The sequence below is a fragment of the Momordica charantia genome (genome assembly GCF_013281855.1).
Source record: "Momordica charantia cultivar OHB3-1 chromosome 9 unlocalized genomic scaffold, Mcharantia_2.0 BLBB01000009.1, whole genome shotgun sequence".
In the NCBI taxonomy this organism is placed as follows: Eukaryota; Viridiplantae; Streptophyta; class Magnoliopsida; order Cucurbitales; family Cucurbitaceae; genus Momordica; species Momordica charantia.
In genome coordinates this window covers 3,492,648-3,519,085 of record NW_028275167.1, presented here as the reverse complement: position 1 = coordinate 3,519,085, position 26,438 = coordinate 3,492,648, and the positions used below count along the sequence as shown (strand labels likewise).

Below are 26,438 nucleotides of genomic sequence, written 5' to 3'. Positions count from 1 at the left end.
CTGGGGACGTTGCCATCCAATCGACGGTGAATAAACAACTTGAGTTTCGATATTCTGTTCCTGTGTTCGCTTGCCACGTGGGGCACGGATCAGTAATACTTCTTCTTTCTAAGGTAAATTCAACAATCATGTCCCAAACCCTAATTCTAGCTCTAAATTTTACTTCCTTATATTGTAAAATTGAAAGTAGCAAATTAGTTAAAGGCATGTATTTCCAATTTAAAAGTCATGCCAAAGTATTATTTAATTAAAAAAAATATATTCCCACCCCATAGATTGTAATAAAAGAAATTGGAAAAATACATCACAACTTTATTATACAAACAACCATAGTCTGAGATCATTTTCTTTTTTTATTTGGCTATGAAATGATTTTCGGCATATTCAATTTCGATTGGTAGACAAAATACTTAAAATCGTGTCAAAATGCGATTCCTTTGAACTGGAAAAAATATATGCCCAATAGTATATAATAGATCTCTAAACTTCAATTTATGTCAATTATTGTTGAGCTATGCTCGTTTTGGCATAATTGTTTTGATACTGTACTTTTAACTTTAGTTCAATTTAGTCTCTATATTTTCAAAATGTTCATTTTTTGTTCGTACATTAAAAAGTGATCATTTTGGTCATTTGGTTTTATTTTTAATCTCATTTTTTCTATTGCAATTTCATTACGACATTAAAATCAATATATTTCTTAAAAATGTAAATATTACTTTATACCGAAGAGTTTTCGTTAGGTAGAAAAATTGTGTTACAAAATTGTAAAAAGGGACTAAAATGATCCCTTTTTAAAAGTGTAAATGAACGAAAATTAAAAGTACAAAGACCATAATGAATATTTTCAAATTATAAAATGAACAAATACTCAAAGTACAATAACTAAAATAGTATTTTAACGTTTTTGTTTTTGTATCTCATGGATTTATAACCTATTTAACATTTTAAAAGTTTTATAGACCTGTTATATAAACTTCCATCCAATAGAAACCTAACACTTTTTTATTTATTATTTTATAGGTTCATTAATTTTTAAAAGTGGCAGAATATGACAATAATCTATCAGACACATATTTAATATGAAAGTTAATGGAACAAACTTTAGTATAGCTCAGCTAATTAAGACACTTATATCTCTGAGTTCAAATTTTCACGCTTACTTGTTATACTAGCAAAAATGGAAAGTTGATCAATTTATTAGATATTTTTAAAATTAATGTAATTAAGATTTTGTTTTAATAAAAAATTAAGAACTCGTATCTTCAAAAGAAAAAAAAATATATTACGAACTTTTTAGCAGAACTCTCTCAAATTGTAATTTAGTATACAAAATAATAATAATAATTTAGCCGAACAATGAATTAAATAAACAGACCGATCGAGTTATCGGTTCTGATGCGAACCCGGTCGAGTGACGAAACTAGGATAATAGCGGCTTTGGAGCCCATTGGAAGTTGGAACGAAAAGAGGAAAAGGATACCAACGATTATCTACAAACCGAAGTCAGTCTCGAATCTTGATCCCTCACACGATTATTCGGGTTGCTTGTGCTTGTTCATTTTCTTATTCCAATCTCTTCCGAGGTAATTATGTGATCAATTTGCTCAGATTTTTCCTCTACTTTGCTGAAGAATTTTGTTCTTCATTCCGTATTACTTATCCCAGCGAAGAAAACCCTTTAGGGTTATCATGATCACGACACAATTGAATAAAATGATGTCAGTTTTGGTTAATCAGTGGATTTTTTATTGGATTTTCAGAATTGTTTGTGTTTATTTAATACGATCAAGCTGATCACTTTATGGAGCTACGTAGTTGTTGAGTTTTGGAGAATTAGGTTTTCTTGATGTCCACTTTCCATTGAGTTATAAGTTGATCGTCTAGTCGAGGGCTTATATTTCTTGTTTTACTGATAAGATTGTTGAGAGTGTTTCATTTGATTTCCAATGGCAATGACTTGGGTTTGGCTCCTTGGCAGATAAGCTTTAAACTGGTGGCCGTGTGAGGAAAAAGGATGTGGGCAGCTTCTTGCCTTGCGTCGTGCTGTGCAGCTTGCGCATGTGATGCATGCCGTACGGTGGTTTCGAGTATTAGCCGAAGGTCTGCAAGGATTGCATACTGTGGCCTCTTCGCACTCTCTCTGATTGTTTCTTGGATTCTCAGAGAGGTCGCTGCTCCCCTTCTGGAGAAGATCCCTTGTGAGTCATGATTTATCCCTTTTTTTTTTTCAAATGTCTATGTTTTTTAGGATAAGCCAGTGCAGATAATTGAGTAGTGTATTTCCCTTCTATCCACGTATTTTCTGGTGCTCACTTGAAACTTTCCTTCAGAATCGTATAATAACTCAGAGATCCTCCGAAGGAACTAATCTATACAGTTTATTAGGACATTAGCACTGTGGTTGGTTGTAGTCATCCTTCTCTATTATAGCCTATTCAACAACTTTCATGAATTTTATGTTTCCAATTGAAACTATAGCTCTTAGCTTCATTCAACTACGTATTATTTTGAAACATGTAATGATGGCATATGGAGAGAAGGATCACTTTCATAATATGTATTTCGTTCCCTTTATATAAAGTATTTATAAAAGTTGGTTGATGTAGGTATGTTATTCTTATTCTTATTCAAGACTCATGTAGTGTAAATTGTTTGTGGTTAAGCAGCTGTTCTTAGCTACAGGCTTTTGTTATTTGAACTTTCAGTTTTTTTTTTTTTTTTAATTGCTTTGATGGGTACTTACTACTCAGAACCATTACCGGATGATAATGATATGTTGTTAAATTCCAACAACTTCCATCCGTCTCCAATGAAATCAGATTACTGGTTTTGACTGATTTCTTTCAAGGTTCAAGTGTTATAACAGGGTTTTTTTTTTTTTTTTTTTTTTTTTTTTTTTTTTTTTTTTTTTGCATTTCTTCTTCAGGGATTAATAATTTCCATCAAACACCCAGCAGGGATTGGTTTCAAACTGATGCAGTCTTGCGGGTTAGCTTGGGAAATTTTCTCTTCTTCACTATTCTGTCTGTAATGATGGTTGGTGTGAAAAGTCAGAGGGATCCCCGTGATAATATTCACCATGGTGGATGGATGCTGAAAGTTATTTGTTGGTTTCTTCTGGTGGTACTAATGTTTTTCGTTCCCAATGAGATTATCAGCTTTTATGGTAAGAATTAGAAATTATTTCAGCACGTTAAAGATTAGAAGATTTTCTTACAAAGATTGTTCAGTTTGTGTTGGTTAATTTGAGATCCTCTTTCTTATCTTTCATTAAAATGGCATTGATATATTCTATGTCTGCAGAGTCTATTTCAAAATTCGGCTCAGGACTGTTTCTTCTTGTTCAAGTTGTACTTCTGCTGGATTTTGTTCACAGATGGAATGATACCTGGGTTGGATATGATGAGCAGTTTTGGTTTGTTGAATTCTAGTTTCTTCTATCGTGCCTTCTTACTCACTTTTTCCATATTTCTCTTTCTAAGTTTGTAACTAACGATTGAGTTTCCTCCCTTCTTTTTAGGTACATTGCTTTATTTGTTGTTTCACTTTTCTGTTATGTGGCAACATTTGTCTCTTCTGGATTTCTCTTCCATTGGTTCACACCATCAGGACATGATTGCGGGCTCAACACCTTCTTTATTATGATGACCCTTATTTTTGCATTTGTTTTCACAGTTGTTGCACTGCACCCTTCAGTAAGTATTTCCATCTTCCAACTTTCATTAAAGAAACAGAATCCAATCCATGATTGTGCATGTCTATATATTTCCTCCCTCTTCCTCTCTTCTATCCTTCTGTCTAAATTACAATTAATTTCTTCTCATTTTGCCTCCATTGATAGGAGGCCATAATTATTAAGTTCTTCGAGCAATTGATAATAGATTTGGCTAACGACCAATAAGTTGTACTTATGACGTTCATTGCATTGTTTGTCTATTGATATTTGATAACTTACTATATGTTGACCTAATAATGCCTTTGGACTGGACTGCCATATTTTGTTAGTAGATCTTAATTTAAAAATATGATACACTTGCGCAATGTCGTTTTACTATAATGGTGTTATCTTCAAGTATGATGCACATGGGGGTTATATCAAATACAAAGAGGATCTACATTCTTTCTTTTTTTTTTTTTTCTGTTTCTTATGACACTCATATTGATGGAAAAACAGGTTGGCGGCAGTGTTTTACCTGCGTCGGTCGTCTCGTTATATTGTACATATCTCTGCTACAGTGGACTTGCTAGTGAACCGAGAGACTATGAATGTAATGGTCTTCACAAGCATTCCAAGGCTGTTTCTACCGGCACTCTTGCCTTGGGTCTTCTTACAACTGTTCTATCGGTAGTCTATTCTGCTGTTCGTGCTGGTTCATCTACAACCCTGCTTTCCCCACCAAGCTCACCTCGTGCAGGTAAGAGTTAGCTAATTTATTTAATATATTATTATTTTGGGATTTTACAGCTCTTCTGAAACACATTCTGGAAGGGTTATATCGCACGTATTGATTTTAATTGTCTTAATGGAGTGCCAATCCCATTCGGTTCGCCATGGAATTGGCAAATCTTGAACTTTTGGAAGTTTCTACTGATCATGTTCCTAAGAATTGTGCATGATGCTAACGTTGCAGCAAGTAGAATATGATTGATGTACTTCCTTGATTTCTCAATACTGTTACCCTTTTTAAGTTGTTCAAGACTTTGTCTGTGGTCTCTCATATATTAAGCCTATAGGTGTGGAAATCCCTGCTGGGACACGTCCTGAATGTGATCAGAGCAGCGAATCTCATTTTCTAGTGGAGATGGAGTTTTTTTTTTTTAATCTCCCAATTGTTTTCAGGAACTTCGATGGGGAATGTCTCCCTGTCGCGTCAGGCCCTGTCCCTCATTATTTAATGGGGGGAGAGGGAATGATTTAGGTGAAGGGGATGGGGACGGGGACGGGGGAGCAATCTCCATTCCTACCCCAGCTTTGTTGACACCTTTAATTAAGCTACTGAAGTTTCAAGATTCATGTTGTTTTTTTGGTGTTTCTCTAGACTCTCCCACCTCGTTTCACCCGGCAATCTACTGAATTCTTTCTTCTTGACTTCATAATTGGTGAAGCGGCTCTACTAATTTATAAGTATCAATTTGTTCCTTTTTATTGATGTATGAGTTGTGTGACATTCTTGCTTCTCTATCAAATGGGCAGGAAAGCCTTTGCTTCCACTGGAGAAGTCGGATGAGCACGAGGAAAAGGAGAAGGCAAAGCCAGTTACATATTCATATTCGTTTTTCCACATCATCTTCTCTCTTGCTAGTATGTACTCAGCCATGCTCCTGACTGGATGGTCCACCTCCGTTGGCGGGAGCGGCAGGTTGGTAGATGTCGGGTGGGCATCTGTTTGGGTTCGGGTCATGACTGGTTGGGCTACTGCAGCATTATTCATCTGGTCCTTGATCGCCCCCGTTATGTTCCCGGACAGGGACTTCTGAGCATTAACTTGTTCTCGAACCGAGGCAAATATTTGGAGATGTTTAATGTCTAAACTCTAATTAGGTTACCGTGCATGGAGATTTCCAGTGTGTATATGCAGCCTGAAGGATGGCTATAAAAAATGGACTTGGAACTTGTTTGGAAGACAATTGTTTCGCTTGCATATGCATTATGAAAGTTGTAATATAGTGATGAATGCAATCCAAACAGTGCCTTATGTGATTGATCCTGTGAGAAATTCTTAACTTCCAATGTGGAAAAAAGGTATTTATACAAGTTTTTTAGAAAACAAACTTTTTAAAAAGTAATTAAACACAACTCCAAACAAAGGTCATAGATGTAATTGACCACCATAGATGCAGTTTTGATGAAATAACATATGCCGCAATTTCTTTGAAAGGTATGGTGACCTGTATGCCTTGATAAAGGAGAAGTTTATAGTGGGTAGCATTTTTCTAAGCAACTTAAAAAAAAAAAAAAGGTTGAAGTTAAAGTTAAATTACAAGCTTGAGGTCTCTAATACTTTTGGCTTGATGTCTATTTAGTTATTTACAAAAGATTATTATTAGAACAAGCTTCTTAAATTTTTGTTTCGTGTCCAGTAAGTTTCTATTAAATATCCCTATCACTAAATTATATATTAATTTAGTAATTCTATTAAAAGATATTAATGTATTATATACAAACTAACAAATTAATCTATTATATACAAAATTGAAAGTTCGCATACTAAATATAATTTTATACATTAATACCGCCAACTGACACACAATATTGAAAGTTCAACAACAAATTATTTTTAAAAATAAAGAGAAGTATCTACACTTCTAAGAATTAAGGGATCAAAATTATAATTTAACTTAAAAAGATTACTTTGTTTTAACGGTGGTTTAAAATCATGATCTATTTTTACTAAAAAAAAAGAAAATCATGATCTATTTTTACTAAAAAAAAAGAAAGAAAAATTACTTCAGTTGATATATTAGATCTTGTTTGATAATAATTTTGTGGGTTTTTTTGTTTCTAAAGAACAAGTCTATAATCCCTATTTCTACGTGTTTCTTTGTTTTGTTATTTACTTTAAAATATTTTTTTTTAAATTTAAGCCAAATTTAAAAACTATTTTTTTTATTAAATTAGCTATTTTGGTTGAATATGCCATTTTGTAAAATTATTTCATGCACAAATATCCCATCTCTTTTTAAAAGAAATAAAATAAAAAACAAATAATAAGTAAAGGTGTTCAATTGGGCCGGCCCAGTCCATAAGACCATAAACCGGCCCATGGATTCTCACCGGAATGGTCCTATATAATGACGTCTAATAGAGCACATAGTACATTTCGAGCTTCTTTTTCATCAGTTGTCTTCGTCCCCAAGAAAATCACAGCAGTTGCAGAATCCTACGCCGGAGTTCCAAGTCTGAAGTTGGATTCTGATGGCGCCGGACCCAGAGGATGAGATCAAGGACGAGAAGAATCCCCGCCCTCTCGATGAGGATGATATTGCTCTTCTGAAGACATATGTAAGTTCATATAGGAGAGCTTCTTTGTTTTCTACTCTATAAACCCTAAATTGCTGTTCTATTTTACTATCTGTTTCATGCTTTCTGCCTCATTTCTACGAACTCATGCCCCCATCGGATTAGATCCGGCGACTTTAGTAGAATCTAGTTGCTTGGATGCGAGTATTACGAGCTTAGTTTCTTCATACCAGGCAAATTCCGCTGTAAAGCTAATTAAGTATGTGGAAAGAACCATATGAATAATCTTCATATTTCGTCACCATTATTTGTTCTGTCGGGTGTTCCTTCACCTGGAAGAGTTCCAAATTTTAGGTAAATTCAGTTTTTAAGAGAGGATTACTTATTTTTCTTTTATTGGCCCCCAGTTGAAGTGTCTGAATAATGAGTGAATTCGGAGGGGCTGCCTTCTGCAGGCCAGACGATAAGGGTCCTCCGAATATCGATTTTCTTCTTATCCAAGAAACCGTAACTAGTGGGTCTTCTGAAAAAGCGCATTTTTTAGAGAGCGGATGTCAGATTCTTATTTTTTTTTAGTTTTCCGTCTATCTTGATGGGTAATTTTGGTGTATCCTCAGTTATGCTCTTGTAACACCAACATCCTCTTTTTACAGGGGTTGGGACCTTATTCAACCTATATTAAGAAGGTGGAGAAAGAAATCAAGGATATGGCAAAGAAGGTCAATGATTTATGTGGTATGTGTTGCTTGCCGCTCAGTTTTACAAACCAGAAAGTATATGTTGCTATATATGCGTGAATAATCAATTTCCGTGTGAAACTAATATCAGCATGAATTGCATCACAGGCATTAAGGAGTCTGACACCGGTTTAGCAGCTCCTAGCCAGTGGGATCTTGTATCTGATAAGCAAATGATGCAGGAAGAGCAGCCTCTTCAGGTGCATTTTCAACGAGTTTAGGAAATACTATGTTGATGTTGGTACTTAGTTTTTGATACAGAAAAATTATCTGTCAACAGGTAGCGAGATGCACAAAGATAATCAATCCAAATTCTGAAGATGCCAAATACGTTATCAATGTTAAGCAAATTGCAAAGGTTAGTTATTAATTCGGTGTACTCTAAGTCAGTAAAAGCATTGGTTTTAAGTGCGGTTGAGGAGGAAATGGAAAACGAAGAACTTTCTTTATGATATTGTTTTATGATTATGTAATTTCTTCATCGATGGTTTAGAATTTTAGAGTTTATTATCTACACCCATTCATCAAATCTGCAGTGGTTCTCTAACTTATTCTTTATTTTGTTATGTAGTTTGTTGTTGGACTCGGTGACAAAGTTTCCCCAACAGACATAGAAGAAGGCATGCGTGTAGGGTAGGTGTTTGATGCTGTCTACAAATTGTTCTTATCACCTTGTGTAGATTTAGCAGGCAAAATGTCCAATTTTTTTTACCATGTGCAGTCTGCCGTTTTGTACTTAATTTCAAATGTCTAGTGTATATGATAAAATCAAAGGAACGCTATGTACCCCAACATAGTAGCTTATTTGATCATATATGTATAGTTATGCTTTGCCTCGTTTATGTTGCTTATGGTGGCTTTTCTTGCTTTTGCACGTGAAATTATGTTGGTCAGAAAAAAATTTTGACATTTATTCTGCCATTACAGTGTTGATAGAAATAAATATCAAATTCAAATTCCTTTGCCTCCCAAAATTGATCCAAGTGTGACCATGATGACGGTTGAAGAAAAACCTGATGTGACCTATAATGATGTTGGTGGATGTAAGGAGCAAATTGAGAAGATGCGAGAGGTGTGTAGAAGAAATTTTATTTGTATAGTTGCCTTTCATGTTACTTTCAGATTTGCCTGATTCTTTCTCTTTTTTGTGATTCTTAGAAACTCGAGTTTCTTTTCTTTTGTTCACTATTTTGTATCTGAAACTGTTACTTGTAGGTTGTTGAGTTACCCATGCTTCATCCTGAGAAGTTTGTAAAGCTTGGAATCGATCCTCCGAAAGGAGTCCTTTGCTACGGTCCCCCTGGAACTGGCAAAACACTTCTAGCACGAGCTGTAGCTAACAGAACAGATGCCTGCTTTATTCGTGTTATTGGGAGTGAGCTTGTTCAAAAATATGTTGGTGAGGGAGCTCGGATGGTCAGAGAACTATTTCAGGTTTGCTGTTGCTTCATGTTTAGTAGCTTTTCGTAGCTCATGTCATAAATCAATGGTGCCCACACTTCAGCATTATTGCTTATATGTTGTGTGCTCCAGATGGCACGTTCCAAAAAGGCCTGCATAGTGTTCTTCGATGAAGTTGATGCCATAGGAGGTGCTCGTTTTGATGATGGTGTTGGTGGTGACAATGAGGTTCAGCGTACAATGCTTGAAATTGTGAATCAGCTTGATGGTTTTGATGCACGTGGAAACATAAAAGTTCTGATGGCAACAAATAGGTAAGTCATTTCAGTGGCTGGTGAATGGACTGTAGTTTCTTTCACATGTCTCAGACTTGCTACATGGGTTGTACTTGATATATCATCTGCCTGCCACTTTGTTGGTCTCTTCTTTTCCTGATCCTAGTTTTAAAATCAATTATATGTTAATTTTTCAATTCTCTCTTTCAGGCCTGATACACTCGATCCAGCTCTGTTGCGACCGGGTAGGCTGGATCGTAAGGTTGAGTTTGGGCTTCCTGACCTGGAGAGTAGGACACAGATCTTTAAGATCCACACACGGACCATGAACTGTGAGAGGGACATCCGGTTTGAACTCTTGGCAAGGCTTTGCCCAAATTCTACAGGTCAAGACTCATGGCACTATTTTAATCTTATATGTAGTTACTCTAAACTTTCCTGTTGTATAATTGTATTGAACATCTATCTTTTTGTGAATGTGGTTTCTTACAGGGGCCGACATTAGAAGTGTCTGCACAGAAGCTGGAATGTATGCAATCCGAGCTCGAAGGAAGACAGTGACAGAGAAGGACTTCCTGGATGCAGTGAACAAAGTGATCAAGGGATACCAAAAGTTCAGTGCAACCCCAAAGTATATGGTCTACAATTGAGGATATCTTCCTTTCCGGGTCGAAAAGATGGGCAAACGTGTACCAAGTATCATTCGTGTTATCTTCTGTACAACTTTTTAAACTGCGGGGCTTATTTTCTTCCCCACTATGCTGCAGAACCACCCTTTGTTCCTTCGCTTGCATAATTGTGATTTTAGCTCTCTGGGCGCCACATCCATCTTTTTGGGCTTAAAAGAACAGGGTTTTGTTTTGTGAAGACTCGAATTTCTTTGATTATTATGCTTAGCGGGAATAGGGATTAGGGATAATATGCTGAAGGGTTAATGATTTCCCTCCTTACAGGTTGAGTTTTCCAAGTACTGAAATTTCTTTGGGTATCATGTTTTGAAAATGTGTATTTTTAAAAGAAAATGTGCTTTTGCCTCTCTTGCTGAAGGATTCCTATTTGAAGAGTGTTAGTGAAGTCCATACAAATCTGAAAATTCACAACTTTTTCTTGGGGTTTCCGGGGGTTGGAATTCAGTAATCAAGGCATCGTTTGGATTATTTTTATTTTTAACACTAAGTTTATTAACACTATTTTCTTCTTTTGCTTTTTGTTTTAATAACTGTTTTTTTAAATGGTTGTAAAATTAAATCTAAAATTTAAAAGTTAAGAACTCAAATGTGAAGTAAAACAAAATAATGAAATACAAGATTGTGGTACCCAAACGAGCCTGATGAGTCAAATAACTTAATGGAATTTGAGAAACAGTTTCCTCTTTGGAAATATTGGCGCTAGCAGTCTGCTGAGAATGGAGCCGAAAGTTGTGCCTAACGAGATTTCCGACAAACTTTCATTTGCCTTCTAAAGCAAAAGAGAAGCTTATAACATAGTTCAAATTTGTAGCTTATTGTCTTCTGATCCCATCTCGAAAAACATTGTACGGTTTGAGAGATGTGCAACAAGTGAAGTATTGTTCTTCCCATAATTTTAGTCAACAAATTGATGTAGTTCCAGCATATCACTAGACGTTTGATCACGCTTTTAAGTGGTATGATTAAGATCAATCTCAAACCAATCGAGAATTGTACATTAGTGGAGTTGCAATTTGAGCAACAAGAAAATTTCAAGTACTACAAGAATATGGATACCAAACTCATGCATTATGAATCACCTCGGCATCATTAAAGAATGATACAGAGCAATAAAGAAAAAATTATAGAGTAAATAAATATGAAAAGCTTCTTTGTAAACTTGAAGAAACAGAATATGGAAATACACGAAGCTAATCCAAAAGCCATAAATATTCGTCAGCATCCAAAATCGACTGCAAAGTCTTAAAACAAATGCGCCCCAAAATACTGTCCTGTGTACATGGAAGAGAGACATCACTGTCGAGATTCTTGCCCTCGGAGAGTGGGGATTTGGTAAATTCTTGCAACCTATTATCTGAGGTTTTTCATCATTCATCAACGCTGATTGCACCTTTAAGATGTTCATAGCAAAAATATAGGGAGAAGCTAAACAAACATCATAACAGTATTTGATCATACAACTCGGTCTTTGCTGTCCCTCTGGTTGGATCTGAAATATGATTGGCCAATCCACCACACAACCAAGAAATCAATGGACAAACCAAATTCATTTGGCAATTGCATTTCCAGTGATGCATATCAGATTTAACAAAAATAAATCTATTACAATTTTGGGCACTAACTAAACTAGGGGCATACCATCTATCTAGTCTACCTCTGTATATTGAGCATGGTCTTGGCTTCGCTCTGTTCATCCAAAAGCATATCACTCGCATACTTACTCAACAGTTCCATCTTCTTCTTCTCCAGTACCATCTTCTCAATCTCTTTCTCATCAGGTAAAGGCACATGCACCACAAACTCCCTCTCCTTGTCCAAATTCTCCTTCATTTCCCTCTCTCTTTTCCTCTCTTCTTCCACAACCTCTTCCTCCTCCTCAAATAGTACCTCCTTTGCTGCAACGTTCACCACGCTCGCTACCTCCCCGCTCTTTACTGCCCTCTTCGCTTCTTTCCTTATCTCTTCCATTCTCTGCCACTCTTCGACTGCCTCGGTTCTCATACGCTCTTCACTTGGACCTTCCACTCTTTCCAAAACCCCATCCTCGTCATCCCTATAGCCATAGTAGCTTGCATCGATCCTCTTGTATATGTCATAACGAGTCCTACGCTTCCTTAGTTCAGGTGGCTTCTCAAACAACTCCCTCACACCTGGTAACTTCTTAGCAGCACCAAAATACCGATATCCAGGACCACGACCACTTGGGTTTGGTACATCAACAATGTTTCCGTCCAAGTCAGTCATTTTAGCCGAGTGTTTGGTATAATTGGGGCCACCTAGCTCAACTATACGACGCTCCCAATGTGACTTTTCTCTGATAAGCTTGTTGATCTCATCATTGAGATCACGTAAGCGATGCTCACCAAGGCCTTCATTTTGGATCTCTGCAACCTTACGCCCAATCTCACGCATGATTTGCTGACGCCATTTGTCAGCTTCTGCAAGGTCACGACACTCAGAGGCAAGGTAGGGTCGGCGTTCCTTAGGTTTCTTCTTCTCCTCAGCTTTTAAGGCAATGAAACGATTTAGCATTGACTGTGCTTTCTCCTCATTTCGAGCCATCTTACCCTACCCCAAAAAAATCTGCACCAACAAATTAGGACAAGTTAAGCTTTGTTTGAAAGGAAGAAATGAGCTTTGCTTCTAAATTCTGTTATGCAACCACATTCTAGTGCACCCCGTTTATCCCAATTCAAAGAAAATGACAAAGCTCACCAGCTCTGGCTGCACTCTTATGGAAAAGAGTAAAAGACTATCAATCCATCCAAAACCTAGATAAGGATACAAACCAAGAAAGGAATAGCCACACTCTAACAATAGCTAGCAGGTATACAAGGAAATGCAACCAGCCTACAATTCTTTACAAGCACAAAAACTCGGATACGGAGGGTTTTTCTCATACAACTAAACCAAACAGAAGCAATTGCCCATAGCAAGAACTAATTTTCCTTGGTCAATTTTAAAGGAAAAATACGATTCAGGATTTCACCAATAAATATAGACAATTCATCGCTTTTATTTATCGAAACTTCATGAAAGCACATTACTTAGCCCTCTTCTATTCCTCTCGTAGTTCAAAATTCAATTATGATTTTATGAATTATAACTAAAAAATTACAAACTCAAATATCTAAGCAATGTAAGAATCACAAACTTGAATATACACAATATTAATGCCAAATATATTTTAGAATCATAAACTTTAAACATCTAAATGATTTCAGAACCCGAACAATCCTATACCAACAACAACAAATTTAAATACTCATCATGGTTCATAATCATAAACTTAAAAATCTCACAAAAAGCAACCAAATGACCATAAACTTTTAGAATAAGAAACAAATCAATTACCCATCTAATTAGATTTTTGGGACCACAAATAATCCATATTTATAAAGTTTAAACACCAAAAAAATTTTCCACAAAATTTCAGAATCATTAACTCTTCAAATACCCACAAAATCATAAACTTCAATATCCAAAAAATCATAAACTTCAATATGCACAATCACAAACTCATATACCCACAAGATTTCCAAATACCAAAATATTCAAGAACCATGATACAATCAACCAATCAAAAAATTCAGAATGGCTCACCTCACTTACCTATAGTCTTACAAGTGAAACATAGCCATTCCCAATTGACCAATATTCTACAGCTGACAAACTATAAATCGTAGAGATTCTATATAGAGCCATTTCCAACTGAGCATCTAGTGAAACATCCAATCGACGACAAAATGAAGAACTAGGAATCCAAATAAACCACTCTTCTACGAGTCAATTGACGACCAAATAACAAACAGGCAAGAAACTTGCCTTAAATCATGAAGAACAATAAAATCAAGCAAACGTTGGATACCAATAAATGTCAATCGTCAATTGTCAGAACGGAGACCGAGAGAGAAATAGAGAAGTTCGGAGCTTAGCGGAAGAAAATGGAAACCGATAAATAAATAGAGAAGGCAGAAACGCTGAAGAAGATAGAGATTGAGACGAAGGATCACGGCATCGCCGCTAGGGTTTAACTACCAGCGATTCGAAATCTAGTATGTTAAAGACAAAATTAAAATGGAGAATATCGAAAACCAAATGAAGCTCATGAAAACTTACCTGCTCCTGAAGAATTTGGGCGCCGAACAATTTCCCAATCAAAATTTCTTCGACGAGTAGCAGCGGAAGAAACCCTGGTTCCCGTCAATGGAGCTCTCAAACCAAGTCGCAGTAGTAGCCACTCTATCGCGAAATATATTATTTCCGCGGTAAGTACAATTTGTATTTTAATTTTGTATTTAATACTGAAAAATGAAAACAATTAATTTCATTATTAGCATTTTAATTAATTAATTATTAATTTTTTTTAGGATTTCCTCTTGTGAGGATTTAAACGGGATCACAAATGGCTTAAATTTGCTTAAATTTTTTTAAGGTTAAATTATAATTTTAATCTTGGGTAGTTACAAATGTGGCAAAAAAATTTAAGTAAATAGCATCTACATTTTAGGTTTGTAAATATAACAAAATTTTTTAAAAAAAAAACTGAGGTCCAAGAATAAAATGTCAAATTTACCCTCGTAGCATTGATAGATAGATAGATAGATAGATAGATAGATATCTATCTATCTATCTGATATATACTTGATATACATCTGATTTACCACTGGATATACAATTGATATATCATTGATATAACTATGGTATCTACCAATATATTTTATTATATGATTATATTATTTACTATTTATTGATTTACCACTAATATATGTGTAATATATTATTAAGATGCCTTTGATATACCACTGATATAATACTGATATACAGTTGATTTACTTCTGATATATCTATGATATCTACCAATATAACTTCTAATATGGTTTACCACTGATATACGTATGATATAACTATGATTTTTACCAATATAAGTTCTTATATGATTATATAATTTACCATACTGATATAACACTTATATATATGTGATGTATACTTGATATGTTTTTAGTTACCACTTATATAACTATGATATCTACTAATATAACTTCTCATATGATTATATGATTTACCACTAATATAACTTTGATACATCCATGATATATACTTAATATGTATCTAATTTATTATTGATATAACCATGATATCTATTGATATCTAACATTGATGCATCTGTGATATACATCAGATGTACATAAAATATACATCAGAGATACATCGAATATATATCATATAAGATATACATAGGTATATCATTACAAATATATTTAATATATCATAAATTAGAGATACATTAGATGTATAATACGTACATCTGCTGTATATCAGAGATAGATCGGATGTACATCAGATGTAGATCGGAAATATATTAGAGATATATCGAGTGTATATCAGATATACATCCATTGGGCGTATATCAGATATACATCCATCGGACGTATATCATGTATACATCCATCGGGCGTATATCAGATATACATCCATTGGACTTATATCAGATATACATCGGGTGTATATCAGATATCATAAGGGTAAAACTGGAATAATAAAAATTCCGAAAATAAAAATTCAAATATTTTGTCATATTTGCAAAATACAAAAGTGGTTGACATTTTTGTAAATATGTATAAAAGTTTAGCTAGCCAATACAATTTCCCTTTAATCTTTGATTAATTTTTAATTCTATTATTACCGTTTTTTCAAAAAAAAAAAAAAAATTCTATTATTACCGTAAACGCTAAATTAAGAATTAACAAAGAAAATTGACCTGTTTTATTATTTAAAATTAGTGAAGACATATTATCGCCTTACGTCCATGAACTAAAAAAACAAATATATTTATAAAAATAAATGTATAATTAATAATTCATAATAATAAACTCATGTGCTATTTTTCAGAAAAAAAAAAAAGAAAAAAACTCGTTTACTTGGAGAGGCGTGTAAATGGGTTGGGTTTTGGCAAACCGGATCCGTTCGGATATTTTTTTTTTTCTTTCTTCCTCAAATTGAATTAATACCTAAGATTTTGATTGGAGTATAGTTTACTTTTAGATCAAGTGAAGATGAAATTTATATCCAACATTAATAAAGAAAAAACTCCTATAAATTTTTTGAGTTTAACCTATGTTAGATAAGAAAAGTAATAATAATGCTTTGTCCCCTCAATATTTGAGTTGAAAATATCTCAAATAAATGGTTAAACTATTGATGAATTAAAAGAAAAGATTTTTTTTCTTGATGAACCAAAAATCTTAAATTTATAGTGTATTTGAAGTTTTATTAATATTCTTTAACATAAATAAATATTTCAAAATGTCGTTGAAAACATTTCTTATTCTAGTAAAATCACAAGTTTGGTTCTTATGGTTTCGGTAGATTTTCGCATGATTCCTATAGTTAAATCTAAGGAAAATTTGATTATTAAATTTTATGTTAGAGAATAAGGTCAACTTGGTCACGGTGAAGATGGGATAAAGACTATGCACACCTTACCTTATTTGGAAGTATGGATTTATAAGGATTTTAAAATCTCAAGATAGTCACCTATCTTTAATCAGAAACTTTTAAAATGAACTTGAAAAAATGATATGAATTAAATTTGTAATTTAATATTTTGTAAATTTTAAATTTTAAGCCCAAGTTTCCTCTAGATTTTCAACTCGCGTAATTAGAGCCAACTCAGAGGCCGAGTCATCCGAGTCGACTCACCGACTTCCAGAATTCTCCATCTTCTTCCCGATTTCTCTGCAACTATGTCTCCCCCTACCTCCTTCTACCACCTTCCCGTCCTCACGAAAATGTATATAAATTAAGCCCTTCCAAATCTCTTCCTCAGATCAAAATTAAACCATCAAAAAGCTCTAATTCAGCATTCTACATTCTCCGATCCCAAATTTCTTCATCTTCAACATCTTCCCAGTTCAACTCAAGTTCTCATCAATGACTTGCAAGAGCGAAGGCAAAGGCATCGGCATTGATCTCGGCACCACCTACAGCTGCGTCGCCGTCTGGCAAAACGATCGTGTAGAGATTATTGCCAATGATCAAGGCAACAGAACCACTCCCTCCTACGTCGCTTTCACCGATACCGAACGACTGATCGGCGATGCGGCCAAGAATCAGGTCGCGATGAATCCGCAGAATACTGTTTTCGACGCCAAGAGGCTCATTGGCCGCAGATTCTCCGACTCTTCCGTTCAAAGCGATATGAAGCTCTGGCCATTCAAGGTCGTTTCAGGTACGAATTTGATATGATCTATTGATATTTTTTTTCGCTTCGGATGGAAATTGTTTTAGAGATGATTGAAATTCGTAACCTCATCTTTCAGGTCCCGGAGACAAGCCGATGATCGTCGTTCAATACAAAGGTGAGGAGAAGCAGTTCGCGGCGGAGGAGATATCGTCAATGGTGCTGATCAAGATGGAGGAGATTGCGGAGGCTTACTTAGGGCACAATGTAAATAACGCCGTGATTACAGTCCCTGCATATTTTAACGATTCGCAGCGGCAGGCTACCAAGGACGCCGGAGCCATTGCCGGTCTGAATGTGTTGAGAATCATCAACGAACCAACTGCCGCTGCCATAGCTTACGGCTTGGACAAGAAAGCCTCCCGCTCCGGAGAAAAGAACGTTCTGATCTTCGATCTCGGCGGCGGAACTTTTGACGTTTCACTGTTGACGATCGAGTAAGGAATCTTCGAAGTGAAAGCCACCGCCGGAGACACTCATCTCGGCGGCGAGGATTTCGATAACCGCCTCGTGAACCACTTCGCGGCGGAGTTCAAAAGGAAACACAAGAAGGACATCAGCGGCAATCCCAGAGCTCTCCGTCGGCTGAGAACGGCCTGCGAAAGAGCGAAACGAACTCTATCTTCCACAACGCAAACCACAATCGAAATCGATTCGCTCTACGAAGGGATCGATTTCTACGCCACAATTACCAGAGCGAGATTCGAGGAATTGAACATGGATCTGTTCAGAAGATGTATGGAGCCAGTGGAGAAATGTCTGCGAGATTCCAAAATTGACAAGGGACAAGTTCACGACGTCGTTTTAGTAGGCGGTTCCACAAGAATCCCCAAAGTCCAGCAACTATTGCAGGATTTCTTCAACGGGAAAGAGCTCTGCAAGAGCATAAACCCTGACGAAGCCGTCGCCTACGGTGCCGCCGTACAGGCGGCGATTCTGTGCGGCGAAGGCAACGAGAAGGTCCAAGATCTGCTTCTCCTCGACGTCACGCCTCTGAGCCTCGGAATCGAAACCGCCGGCGGAGTGATGACCGTGTTAATTCCAAGAAACACGACGGTTCCGAAGAAGAAGGAGCAGGTTTTCTCGACTTATTCCGACAATCAGACCAGCGTTTTGATCCAAGTTTACGAAGGGGAAAGAGCAAGAACAAAAGACAACAACCTTCTCGGAACATTTGAGCTCAAGGGAATACCTCCGGCGCCGAGAGGGGTGCCTCAAATCAACGTCTGCTTCGACATCGACGCGAACGGAATTCTGAATGTCACGGCGGAGGACAAGACGGCCGGAGTTAAGAACACGATCACGATTACCAACGACAAAGGAAGACTGAGCAGAGATGAGATCGAGAGGATGGTGCAGGAGGCGGAGAAGTACAAGGCAGAGGACGAACAGGTGAAGAAGAAAGTGGAAGCCAAGAACGCGCTGGAGAATTACGCTTACAACATGAGGAACACTGCGAAGGATGAGAAATTAGCCGGAAAGTTGAATCCGGCGGAGAAGGCGAAGATTGAGAAGGCGATTGACGAGGCGATGGAGTGGCTCGAGAGGAACCAGTTGGCAGAGGTGGATGAATTTGAAGACAAGCTCAAGGAATTGGAGGGGATCTGTAATCCCATAATCGCTAAGCTTTACCAGGGTGCCGGCGGCGGCGGCGGCTGCGTCCGGGCCGACCATTGAAGAGGTGGATTGAGATTCTGAAACTTAGAACTTTCGAAAGCTGTCCTTGTTCTTCTTCTTCTGTGTTGTGTTGTAGTTGTTGTTCGTTACTATTTGGTTTAGGAATTTTGTAAAAACTAGCCTACGTTTTTTTTGTCTGTATCTTTTAAAAATCGAGTTTGTGAAAATGTATAATTTATTTTCCTCCTCAATAATGTTATGTTTTGGAATTTTCTCTATCCAAAATAACGGAAAATTGGCTGCTTATGCTTTAATGGTTGTAATTTTGATTTTTTTTACTTTTTACCACAAATTTAACTTTTGGACTGAAAGATAAACTTTCAACTGGAGTGGACTGTAATTTTGCTCCCCTGTATCCATAGGTACTCAAGGGTACCAACCCAAATTTTTGGCGGTTTCTTTTTCTTCAATACTGCGTGAAAAAACAAAAGATTTTTTTAATCTTATTTCGCCATTTTTTTTGGTAGTAATTTGGACCATCCTTCCACTATTTAAATAGTTTGTTGGGTTTCTTATGAAAAGACAGATTGTCTATCTTTTCTTTAATCTCAAGAGAAATACACGTAGGTCTATGCGAGGGACTCTCCAGTGTGACGAGGATGACCAAATTAAAATGGTGAATTTGATGTATAAAAAAAAATGTTGTTTTTAGAATTTTCAATATTATAGAATTCGAAATCAGTTTTAAAAAATGAATGCGACCAACACATGTTCTTCGACCAAAAAATATGCTAGCCACTTTGTTGGTCTCAGCTTCCTGGCCTGATCTCAACTATCTCTTCTTTGAGGCCTGATAAGGTTGAGTTTGGGCTTCCTGATCTGGAGAGCAGACCATGAACTGTGAGAGGGACATCCGATTTGAACTGTTGGCCACACTTTGCCCAAATTCTACAGTCAAGACTTGTGGCACTATTTTAATCTTAGATGTAGTTACTTTTAACTTGCCTGTTGTGTTCAACATTTTTACTTTTGTGAATGTGGTTTCTTACGGGCCGATCTGAGTTTGATAAGGAAGACAGTGACAGAGAAGTGTCGGAACGAGGTTGAGACAAGTCGGGATTGAGTCGGAACACGTTGGGATGAAGAGGGATGAAAACAGGTGAAGCGGAGAGCTACAGGCCAGAATGGTCGTACGATGAGCACGCTCATGAATTTTTCCGCTCGTAGAGCCATGGTGCTGTAACGATGTTTTATAAATACACAACTTTGATTTTAGGGTTTTCTGAGCCGTTTTAAGTCGTTTTTAAAACAGTTTTGTGGCGGATTGCAAACAGAGGCTCGAGGTACTGGCGGTAGAATTGGGATAGGTCAAGATCGTCGTATTTGGAGAAATTAGATCTTAATTTTTGTGAGTTTCTCATTCCTGTACTTAAAGTATATTGTGTTATAATACTTATAAGTTAGAAGACTTTTGTTCAAACCTCTAGAAGGATATTTAAGTGTTTTGTATCTAATCTCAATTATTTACCGAAACCTGCATCTAAGTAGGAGGTGAACCAATGATTAAAGAGATATAGTGCACCCCGAAGTACATGGTGTACAATTGAGGAGTTCCCTTTGTTCCTTGGCTTGCATAATTGTGATTGTGGGCCGGCTAAAGGACTATTTGTTTTAATTTTTTGGATGCCAATTTTTGAAAATGTATATTAAAAAGAAAATATTTTGAAGATTTGCTTTTGCCTTAACGAACATAAATGTTTGTTTGGGAGTGATTTTGATCATGCTAAAATCATTTTTTCTATCGTCAAAATCACTTCCATTTTCATTAATGATATTTGGCAAATTAGAAAAAGTATCGCTTGGAGGATGATTTTGAAAATCAATTATACTAAAATCTCTTTTTCTAAAATCACTAATTTTACTATTACTCTAAAACAAACACTACTAAATGTTGTGCCTTGACGAGATATCCAACAAACTTTTGTTTGCCTTCTAAAGCAAAAGAGGTCAACTTGTAACGTACTTCAAATTTGTAGCTAATACACTTTTGATTCTATCTCTCCAAATAAACATTGTATGATATGATACAAGATCAAAACCAAACAAAATTGAAGAAAATTTCAAATATTAGAAGAGTATGATATACTAAACTAATACGTTGTGAGCTTCATCTATGTCATCTAAGAATGATATGAAGTATAAAGAAAAAAATTGTAGTTAAATGTAAGTAGTAGATACTACGGAAGTAGAAATTCTCTAATGGAATTATTTGCTGCTACCTCCTTGTAAGATCATGCGGGTTGGTTGAAACTTATCCTGACATTGGCAAACAATATGTTGGTGAAGTTCCTCGCCAACATTCGAATGTCTTCAATTGAAGTATTAACTTCATTAATCATTTCAATCTCTCCATTAATGAGCTGTATCATTTGAATTGAGTCTGGTTCAACCACTGAGTTGTTGCAAATTTAGTCTAAATTACAAACCGGAAAGCCTTAAGGACTGTCAGCACGATAAGAGGAGAATACAAGCTATGATAATTTTTAGTCATTTAGTCCCTTGAATCTTCCCCCTTTCATCTCTAAAAATAGCTCCAATCCTTGAACTTTTTGTGGCATCAACTTTCAGCTTAACTCATCTTGAAAGTGGAAAAGAATAACAATGGATAGCTCGATTTTCATGAGACAAGTTGTGAACCTCATGAATGTCGTTGATGGGCATCACCGTCACACGAGTGTATTCATCAAGATATCTCACTATCAACTCGAATTTTGAGATAACATCAGGAATCTGAGAATATTTATCAATTTCACATAATTTCTATCGTTCCAAATCGTCCAACACTCGAAATACATTAATTCAAACTCCTTTGTTGATAATGATTCTAGGAAGTGCAAACAGCGATCTACGAGAAGTCCAATAGAAACTTCTAACAGATTGATTTCGCCCCATTACGTATGAAAAGAGCATGGTAATACGGTAACACATCTATTCCTCTTGTTCCTAGAACTTCCTTGGCTGGAATACAAGAATAGAATACTCTCCACATAAATATCTTTATTTTTTGGGAATTTTCAAAGTCCACAGCTTCTTCCACCACACGATAATGTCCTTGTTATTTGACGAACATGCTTCACATTTATTGTTGATGTAGTCCAAGCATTAAAAATTTAAATAAATTGGAAATACAAAGTCATTTGAAAGCGGCCCCCATCGCCCACTGTCACTGTGTGTTATTTGTTTCCAACAGGAACGTCTTTACAATTGAACTACTACATGCTTCTTAACAAAACGTCATCGTTTTCAGCAGGAAATTAAAAGAGAGAGGAAAAGAAAAAGTACCGTAAGAAAAAAAATAAAATAAAGACAACGCCACTGTAAAATTCCTCCGTCGCACCGGAAAAAGAAAACCACCGCCTCTGCGATTTAAGATTCCGGCCAATCTCCTCAGATATCAAAGAACAGCTTCTCAAACACCTTCATATGCCGATTCTGCAGCGAAATCGCCACCGACAAGCTGCCGTCATCGGAAGCACTGGGGATTATGAAGGACAATCCCTCGTACGCAATCCCGCCGGGGCCCATAAAAATCGGCCGGCCCCACCCGAAATCAGCGTCATGAATCGGCAGCCGGACCCAGCTCGTGATCCCCAAATTCGGGCACCGGAAAGTATGAGCGCCGCGGACCAGCGCCGATATGTCGGGCTGAATCTCGAGATAGTCCAGAGCCGATCTCAAATAATCGTTGTCCATTCGCGCCAGCGCGTCGTGGATCTTACTCGCGGCGTACCACGTCGGATTCGACATCAGGTCGCCGGCGACGGCCACCGGCGTCGCCGTGAAGATCACGTTGCCGAAATAGCCGTTGGGGAGCGGCGGGCGGAGGCGAGACCGGCCGTCGGTGGCGATGTAGAGCTTCGTGTCCTGATCGTCTGGCAGGTCACGCGCCTTGCACGTGCAGCGCCACACGTGGCCGGAGAGCATCTCGTAGGAGCTGTAGTTGGTGGTGTTGCCGTTTTCTTTGCATTTGGCTTTCAGTAAATTCAGCTGCTCCCGGCTGAATTTGAAGATGGAGACGGTCGAGCCGGTTGGGTCTGGTTGGACCGGGGTTTTCATCGGTGGGGCTGGTTGGTATTCGATGTGTCGGAAGGCCGGCTGAGGTGGGTCCCTAGCACGAAGGAGGCTCCGATCTATGAATGGCTCGAGCTTCAGGTCGAGGCCGCGTGACATATCGGACCAGGCGTTTACAAAGTGAAGGCCCGAGAAGCCATCCGCGACGTGGTGCTGCATTCCGACGCCAAGTGAAACACCGCCGCATTTAAAGTAAGTCACCTGTAGACAACACAACAAAATAAAATGAATGGTACTTAATTGATAATTATCCCGTGTTAACTGCCATTAAATTTCAACAACACAACAAAATAAAATTTGATCTGTAGTCAACGAATGTTGATTACTATTAAATTTTATATAGTTATTAGATATAATTAGGGAAGAAAAGAGATATTTTTTTAGAAAATAAAAATAATAAATAACTATTAGCTAAAATTAGCTAAAATTAAAATATAAAATTTATCTTAAATTTTTTTATTTATTTAGTTTGAGAAAATTAAAATAACAACAAAAAAAAAGGGAAAACAATTACAAATCAATTAAAAAAGAGAGAGGAGACAAATGGAGAGAGAAAGTTATTCTCCTAAAGTTTTTTTTTTTATCTATGGTATAGGTATACAAATTCAATACAACCAAATCATAAATTATTTAAGCATAAAAAAAAAGAATCATAAATTATTTTATTCCGATCGATTCGGCTTGGCTTACTTGTATTCTATAGAAGTCAATAGAAAATTCCCTTCAAAGAAAAAAAAAAGTCAATAGAAAATTGCCTTTCAGGGCTGCACTTCCAAGTATCTCCAGTCTCGTCTGTTTTTTTTTATTAATTTTTTTAGAGATATTTAAATTTATTTTGAAGAAACCGATTTTTAAAGTTGTAAATTTGGGTATAAATTATAATATAATATATTTAACTAAGATTCCTATTATTGTTAGACCCAAAAAAGAATCTATTATATAAACCAATTGAAATTAGGAAAAACACAACTAAAAAAGATGAATAATAACCGCGTTGGGTTGGAAAGCCAAGTACAAACATCTGTGCTCCCCATATTATTTCTTAATTATTTTTTTAATTAAATCATAACCACCAAAAATTAATAATAATTTTATTTTCGCCCAATATATCAGGTGATACTTGTGTTCCTGTAATGAATTTCAAATCAATTTCATTGTTTGATACTTATTTTAAATTAAAAAAATATTAGATCAAAATAGTCGAATTTTGTTCGATAATTTTCCCACCGAATATGTTAAATTTTGTTGACAATATTATTTCTAAATTATTATTTTATTTACACATCTAGAAAAGCTAACCAAAAAGAAATATATCTCGTTGATAGGTAAGTTAAAATTTGTTGATGAGTAGGTTCCATTTAAAACAATCGATAACCATTTGGTTTTTGGTTTTTAATTTTTGGTTATTGTTTGATAACCAATTCAACTATGTAAATTTGACAAAGTAATTTTCAAAATCAAGTTTTTGTTTTTCAAAATTTGATTTTTTCTTCTAAATAGTCAACATTTTTTTTTCTTTCTCATATTTATCTTTAAAAGAATTTATTTCTCATTCTAAATTTTTTTTATTTCTAAATTTCTCTCTACCAACTTTGTTTGTCTCTACAAATTTTTTTATATTTTTATTATTTTTTTCTAACAAATCTATTTTAGTTCTCTCTAAAAATTTAATATTTTTAATCACTTTTTCTCTCTAAAATTTTGTTTTTTTTTAACTTTTACATTTTACTGTAATTTTTATTTATCTTTATATTTATTTATTTCTCTAGAAATTAATTATATTCTGAATTTTTGTTTTTATCTTTGAATTTCTTTCCACTGTGATTTTTTTCTTTTTTTTTATAATTTCTTTTTTTCTTTAATATATCTTTTCTTTTCGGACTTTACTTTTCTTCTTTAAAATTTTTCTCTTTTTATTTTAACTTTTCTTTAACTAGTTTTTTAGGATCGGGTCCCAAAAATAGAAAATGCATGTTCCGACTCCATCCCGATTCCATTTTTTTAAATAATTAATATAGATTATTATATTTTTTATGTTTAAATTCTAAAAATAATTAAAAACAATTCTAAAACCAATAATTTTTCTGTAGAAACGAAGACTAAAAATTTTCACACGAACGAGCATCCACTGTTTTGGTTTTTGTTTAAAAAAAATGATTATCAAATATGTATGATTTTTATTTTTTAAAAATAGAAAACCAAAAATAAAAAAAATGATTATACCCTTGAACATCTAATCATCAACTTATTTTGTATAGAACTATTAGTCCCGAAACTTTGAGATTTATCTCTGATAAGTCCCTATAAACAGTGTCAAATAGATCGACTTTTAATTTTGTATTCTATCCTTACCTATAAACTTGTTTAATAAGTCTTAAAAAAAATTAGTTTTTGCTTGGTATAAAAAAAAAACCTTTTATATTTTGGAAAAGAGAGATAAGGCAGGGATTATACCTGTAAGACCAACAAGGGGTACGACTCGATTCCGCCGGAGTAGTCGACCGTCGGAATAAGCTGCCGGAGCTGCAAAGTAGGTGCGAAATCGCCGAAATCATCGATAACCGCCGTGGTCTCCGCCTCGACAAGAAGCACGCCTTCCGCATTACAGTCGATCTCGATTCGGCCGTCCTCGTCGCGCCGGAGCCGTCCGGCCATTGGATAGAACGGCACAAGAGCCTTGCTGAGGCCTTCCTTGAGAACCTGAGAGTCGAAGAAATCGGAGGCGGCGTTCGGCCGGTAGAAGTAGACGCTCGGCGTGTGCATACTCGGCACCACCAGATCGACGTTCGAGTTCCAGAGACTCCGGCGCGGCGTCTCCTCCGCCGGCCTCACCATCGTCGAATCCTTCACGTTGATGATCATCGTCTTAGCAACTGGAGCCGATCGAGATCTCGAAATTAGATCAGTCGAAAGAAAATTGATCGCAAATTGAAAATAAATTAAAGCGAAATTGAAAAATTACCAGAGCGGGAGAGATTCTGGGAGAAGAAGATCGCCCTGGCTTTTGTGTGGAGGGGAGTGAGGGAATAAATAAGGGAACGGAGAAACGGGAAACGGAGCGTCGTCGATTCACCTACCACAATCACCAGTAAGATCGTACGTGCGAGTGTCACGTGTCGGGCATCAGCGGTTTTTTGTGGGAGAAAATTGCAGGCGGGAGTTGGTAAGACAGCAACCTAACACTCCACCAACTTGAAACGGTGCGTTTACGCCTCCTGGTATTAAAGTTTCGTTTCTGTTTTTTGTTTTTTTTTTTAATTTTTAATTTTCTTATTTGGGGCTGTGGGTGTGGTGTGGAGTATAGAGTGGAGTAAGTTTGTAGTTGGGATGTGGGGCCCACCATGTACAAAGCCATGTTGGTTGCAGATTGGATAGGGACGG

General features: G+C 36.2%; 6 protein-coding genes across 6 annotated transcripts; 4 read left to right on the top strand and 2 right to left on the bottom strand.

The window, feature by feature from the left end:
* Window positions 1–1,434: 1,434 nt before the first annotated feature.
* On the top strand, window positions 1,435–5,706 carry LOC111018551 (Serinc-domain containing serine and sphingolipid biosynthesis protein). The gene is made up of 7 exons (XM_088117918.1): window positions 1,435–1,586; window positions 1,982–2,201; window positions 2,930–3,169; window positions 3,307–3,418; window positions 3,524–3,698; window positions 4,178–4,418; window positions 5,198–5,706. Exons 2-7 carry the CDS (start codon window positions 2,018–2,020, stop codon window positions 5,479–5,481), a joined length of 1,236 nt encoding a protein of 411 aa, XP_087974044.1. The 5' UTR covers window positions 1,435–1,586; window positions 1,982–2,017; the 3' UTR covers window positions 5,482–5,706.
* Window positions 5,707–6,818: 1,112 nt separating this feature from the next.
* Window positions 6,819–10,244, top strand: RPT1A (regulatory particle triple-A 1A). Its single transcript, XM_022294163.2, has 10 exons — window positions 6,819–7,006; window positions 7,618–7,699; window positions 7,810–7,901; window positions 7,982–8,059; window positions 8,273–8,334; window positions 8,629–8,773; window positions 8,917–9,135; window positions 9,235–9,416; window positions 9,588–9,763; window positions 9,870–10,244. The coding sequence occupies exons 1-10, from the start codon at window positions 6,920–6,922 to the stop codon at window positions 10,025–10,027; spliced, it is 1,281 nt and encodes a 426-aa protein (XP_022149855.1). The 5' UTR covers window positions 6,819–6,919; the 3' UTR covers window positions 10,028–10,244.
* A 1,248-nt stretch (window positions 10,245–11,492) lies between these two features.
* Window positions 11,493–14,344, bottom strand: LOC111019937 (pre-mRNA-splicing factor ISY1-like protein). Its single transcript, XM_022296459.2, has 2 exons — window positions 14,186–14,344; window positions 11,493–12,649 (listed from the first exon to the last, which is right to left on the bottom strand). Exon 2 carries the CDS (start codon window positions 12,626–12,628, stop codon window positions 11,717–11,719), a length of 912 nt encoding a protein of 303 aa, XP_022152151.1. The 5' UTR covers window positions 12,629–12,649; window positions 14,186–14,344; the 3' UTR covers window positions 11,493–11,716.
* A 2,240-nt stretch (window positions 14,345–16,584) lies between these two features.
* Window positions 16,585–19,195, top strand: HSP70B (heat shock protein 70B). Its single transcript, XM_022288867.2, has 2 exons — window positions 16,585–17,297; window positions 17,389–19,195. The coding sequence occupies exon 2, from the start codon at window positions 18,027–18,029 to the stop codon at window positions 18,984–18,986; it is 960 nt and encodes a 319-aa protein (XP_022144559.2). The 5' UTR covers window positions 16,585–17,297; window positions 17,389–18,026; the 3' UTR covers window positions 18,987–19,195.
* LOC148208846 (heat shock 70 kDa protein-like) lies at window positions 17,000–17,750 on the top strand. The gene is made up of 2 exons (XM_088116971.1): window positions 17,000–17,297; window positions 17,389–17,750. The coding sequence occupies exons 1-2, from the start codon at window positions 17,000–17,002 to the stop codon at window positions 17,748–17,750; spliced, it is 660 nt and encodes a 219-aa protein (XP_087973097.1).
* Window positions 19,196–22,119: 2,924 nt separating the features above from the next.
* Window positions 22,120–26,178, bottom strand: HCT (hydroxycinnamoyl-CoA shikimate/quinate hydroxycinnamoyl transferase). Its single transcript, XM_022298623.2, has 3 exons — window positions 26,020–26,178; window positions 25,512–25,930; window positions 22,120–23,258 (listed from the first exon to the last, which is right to left on the bottom strand). The coding sequence occupies exons 2-3, from the start codon at window positions 25,917–25,919 to the stop codon at window positions 22,374–22,376; spliced, it is 1,293 nt and encodes a 430-aa protein (XP_022154315.1). The 5' UTR covers window positions 25,920–25,930; window positions 26,020–26,178; the 3' UTR covers window positions 22,120–22,373.
* Between the last annotated feature and the right edge of the window lie 260 nt (window positions 26,179–26,438).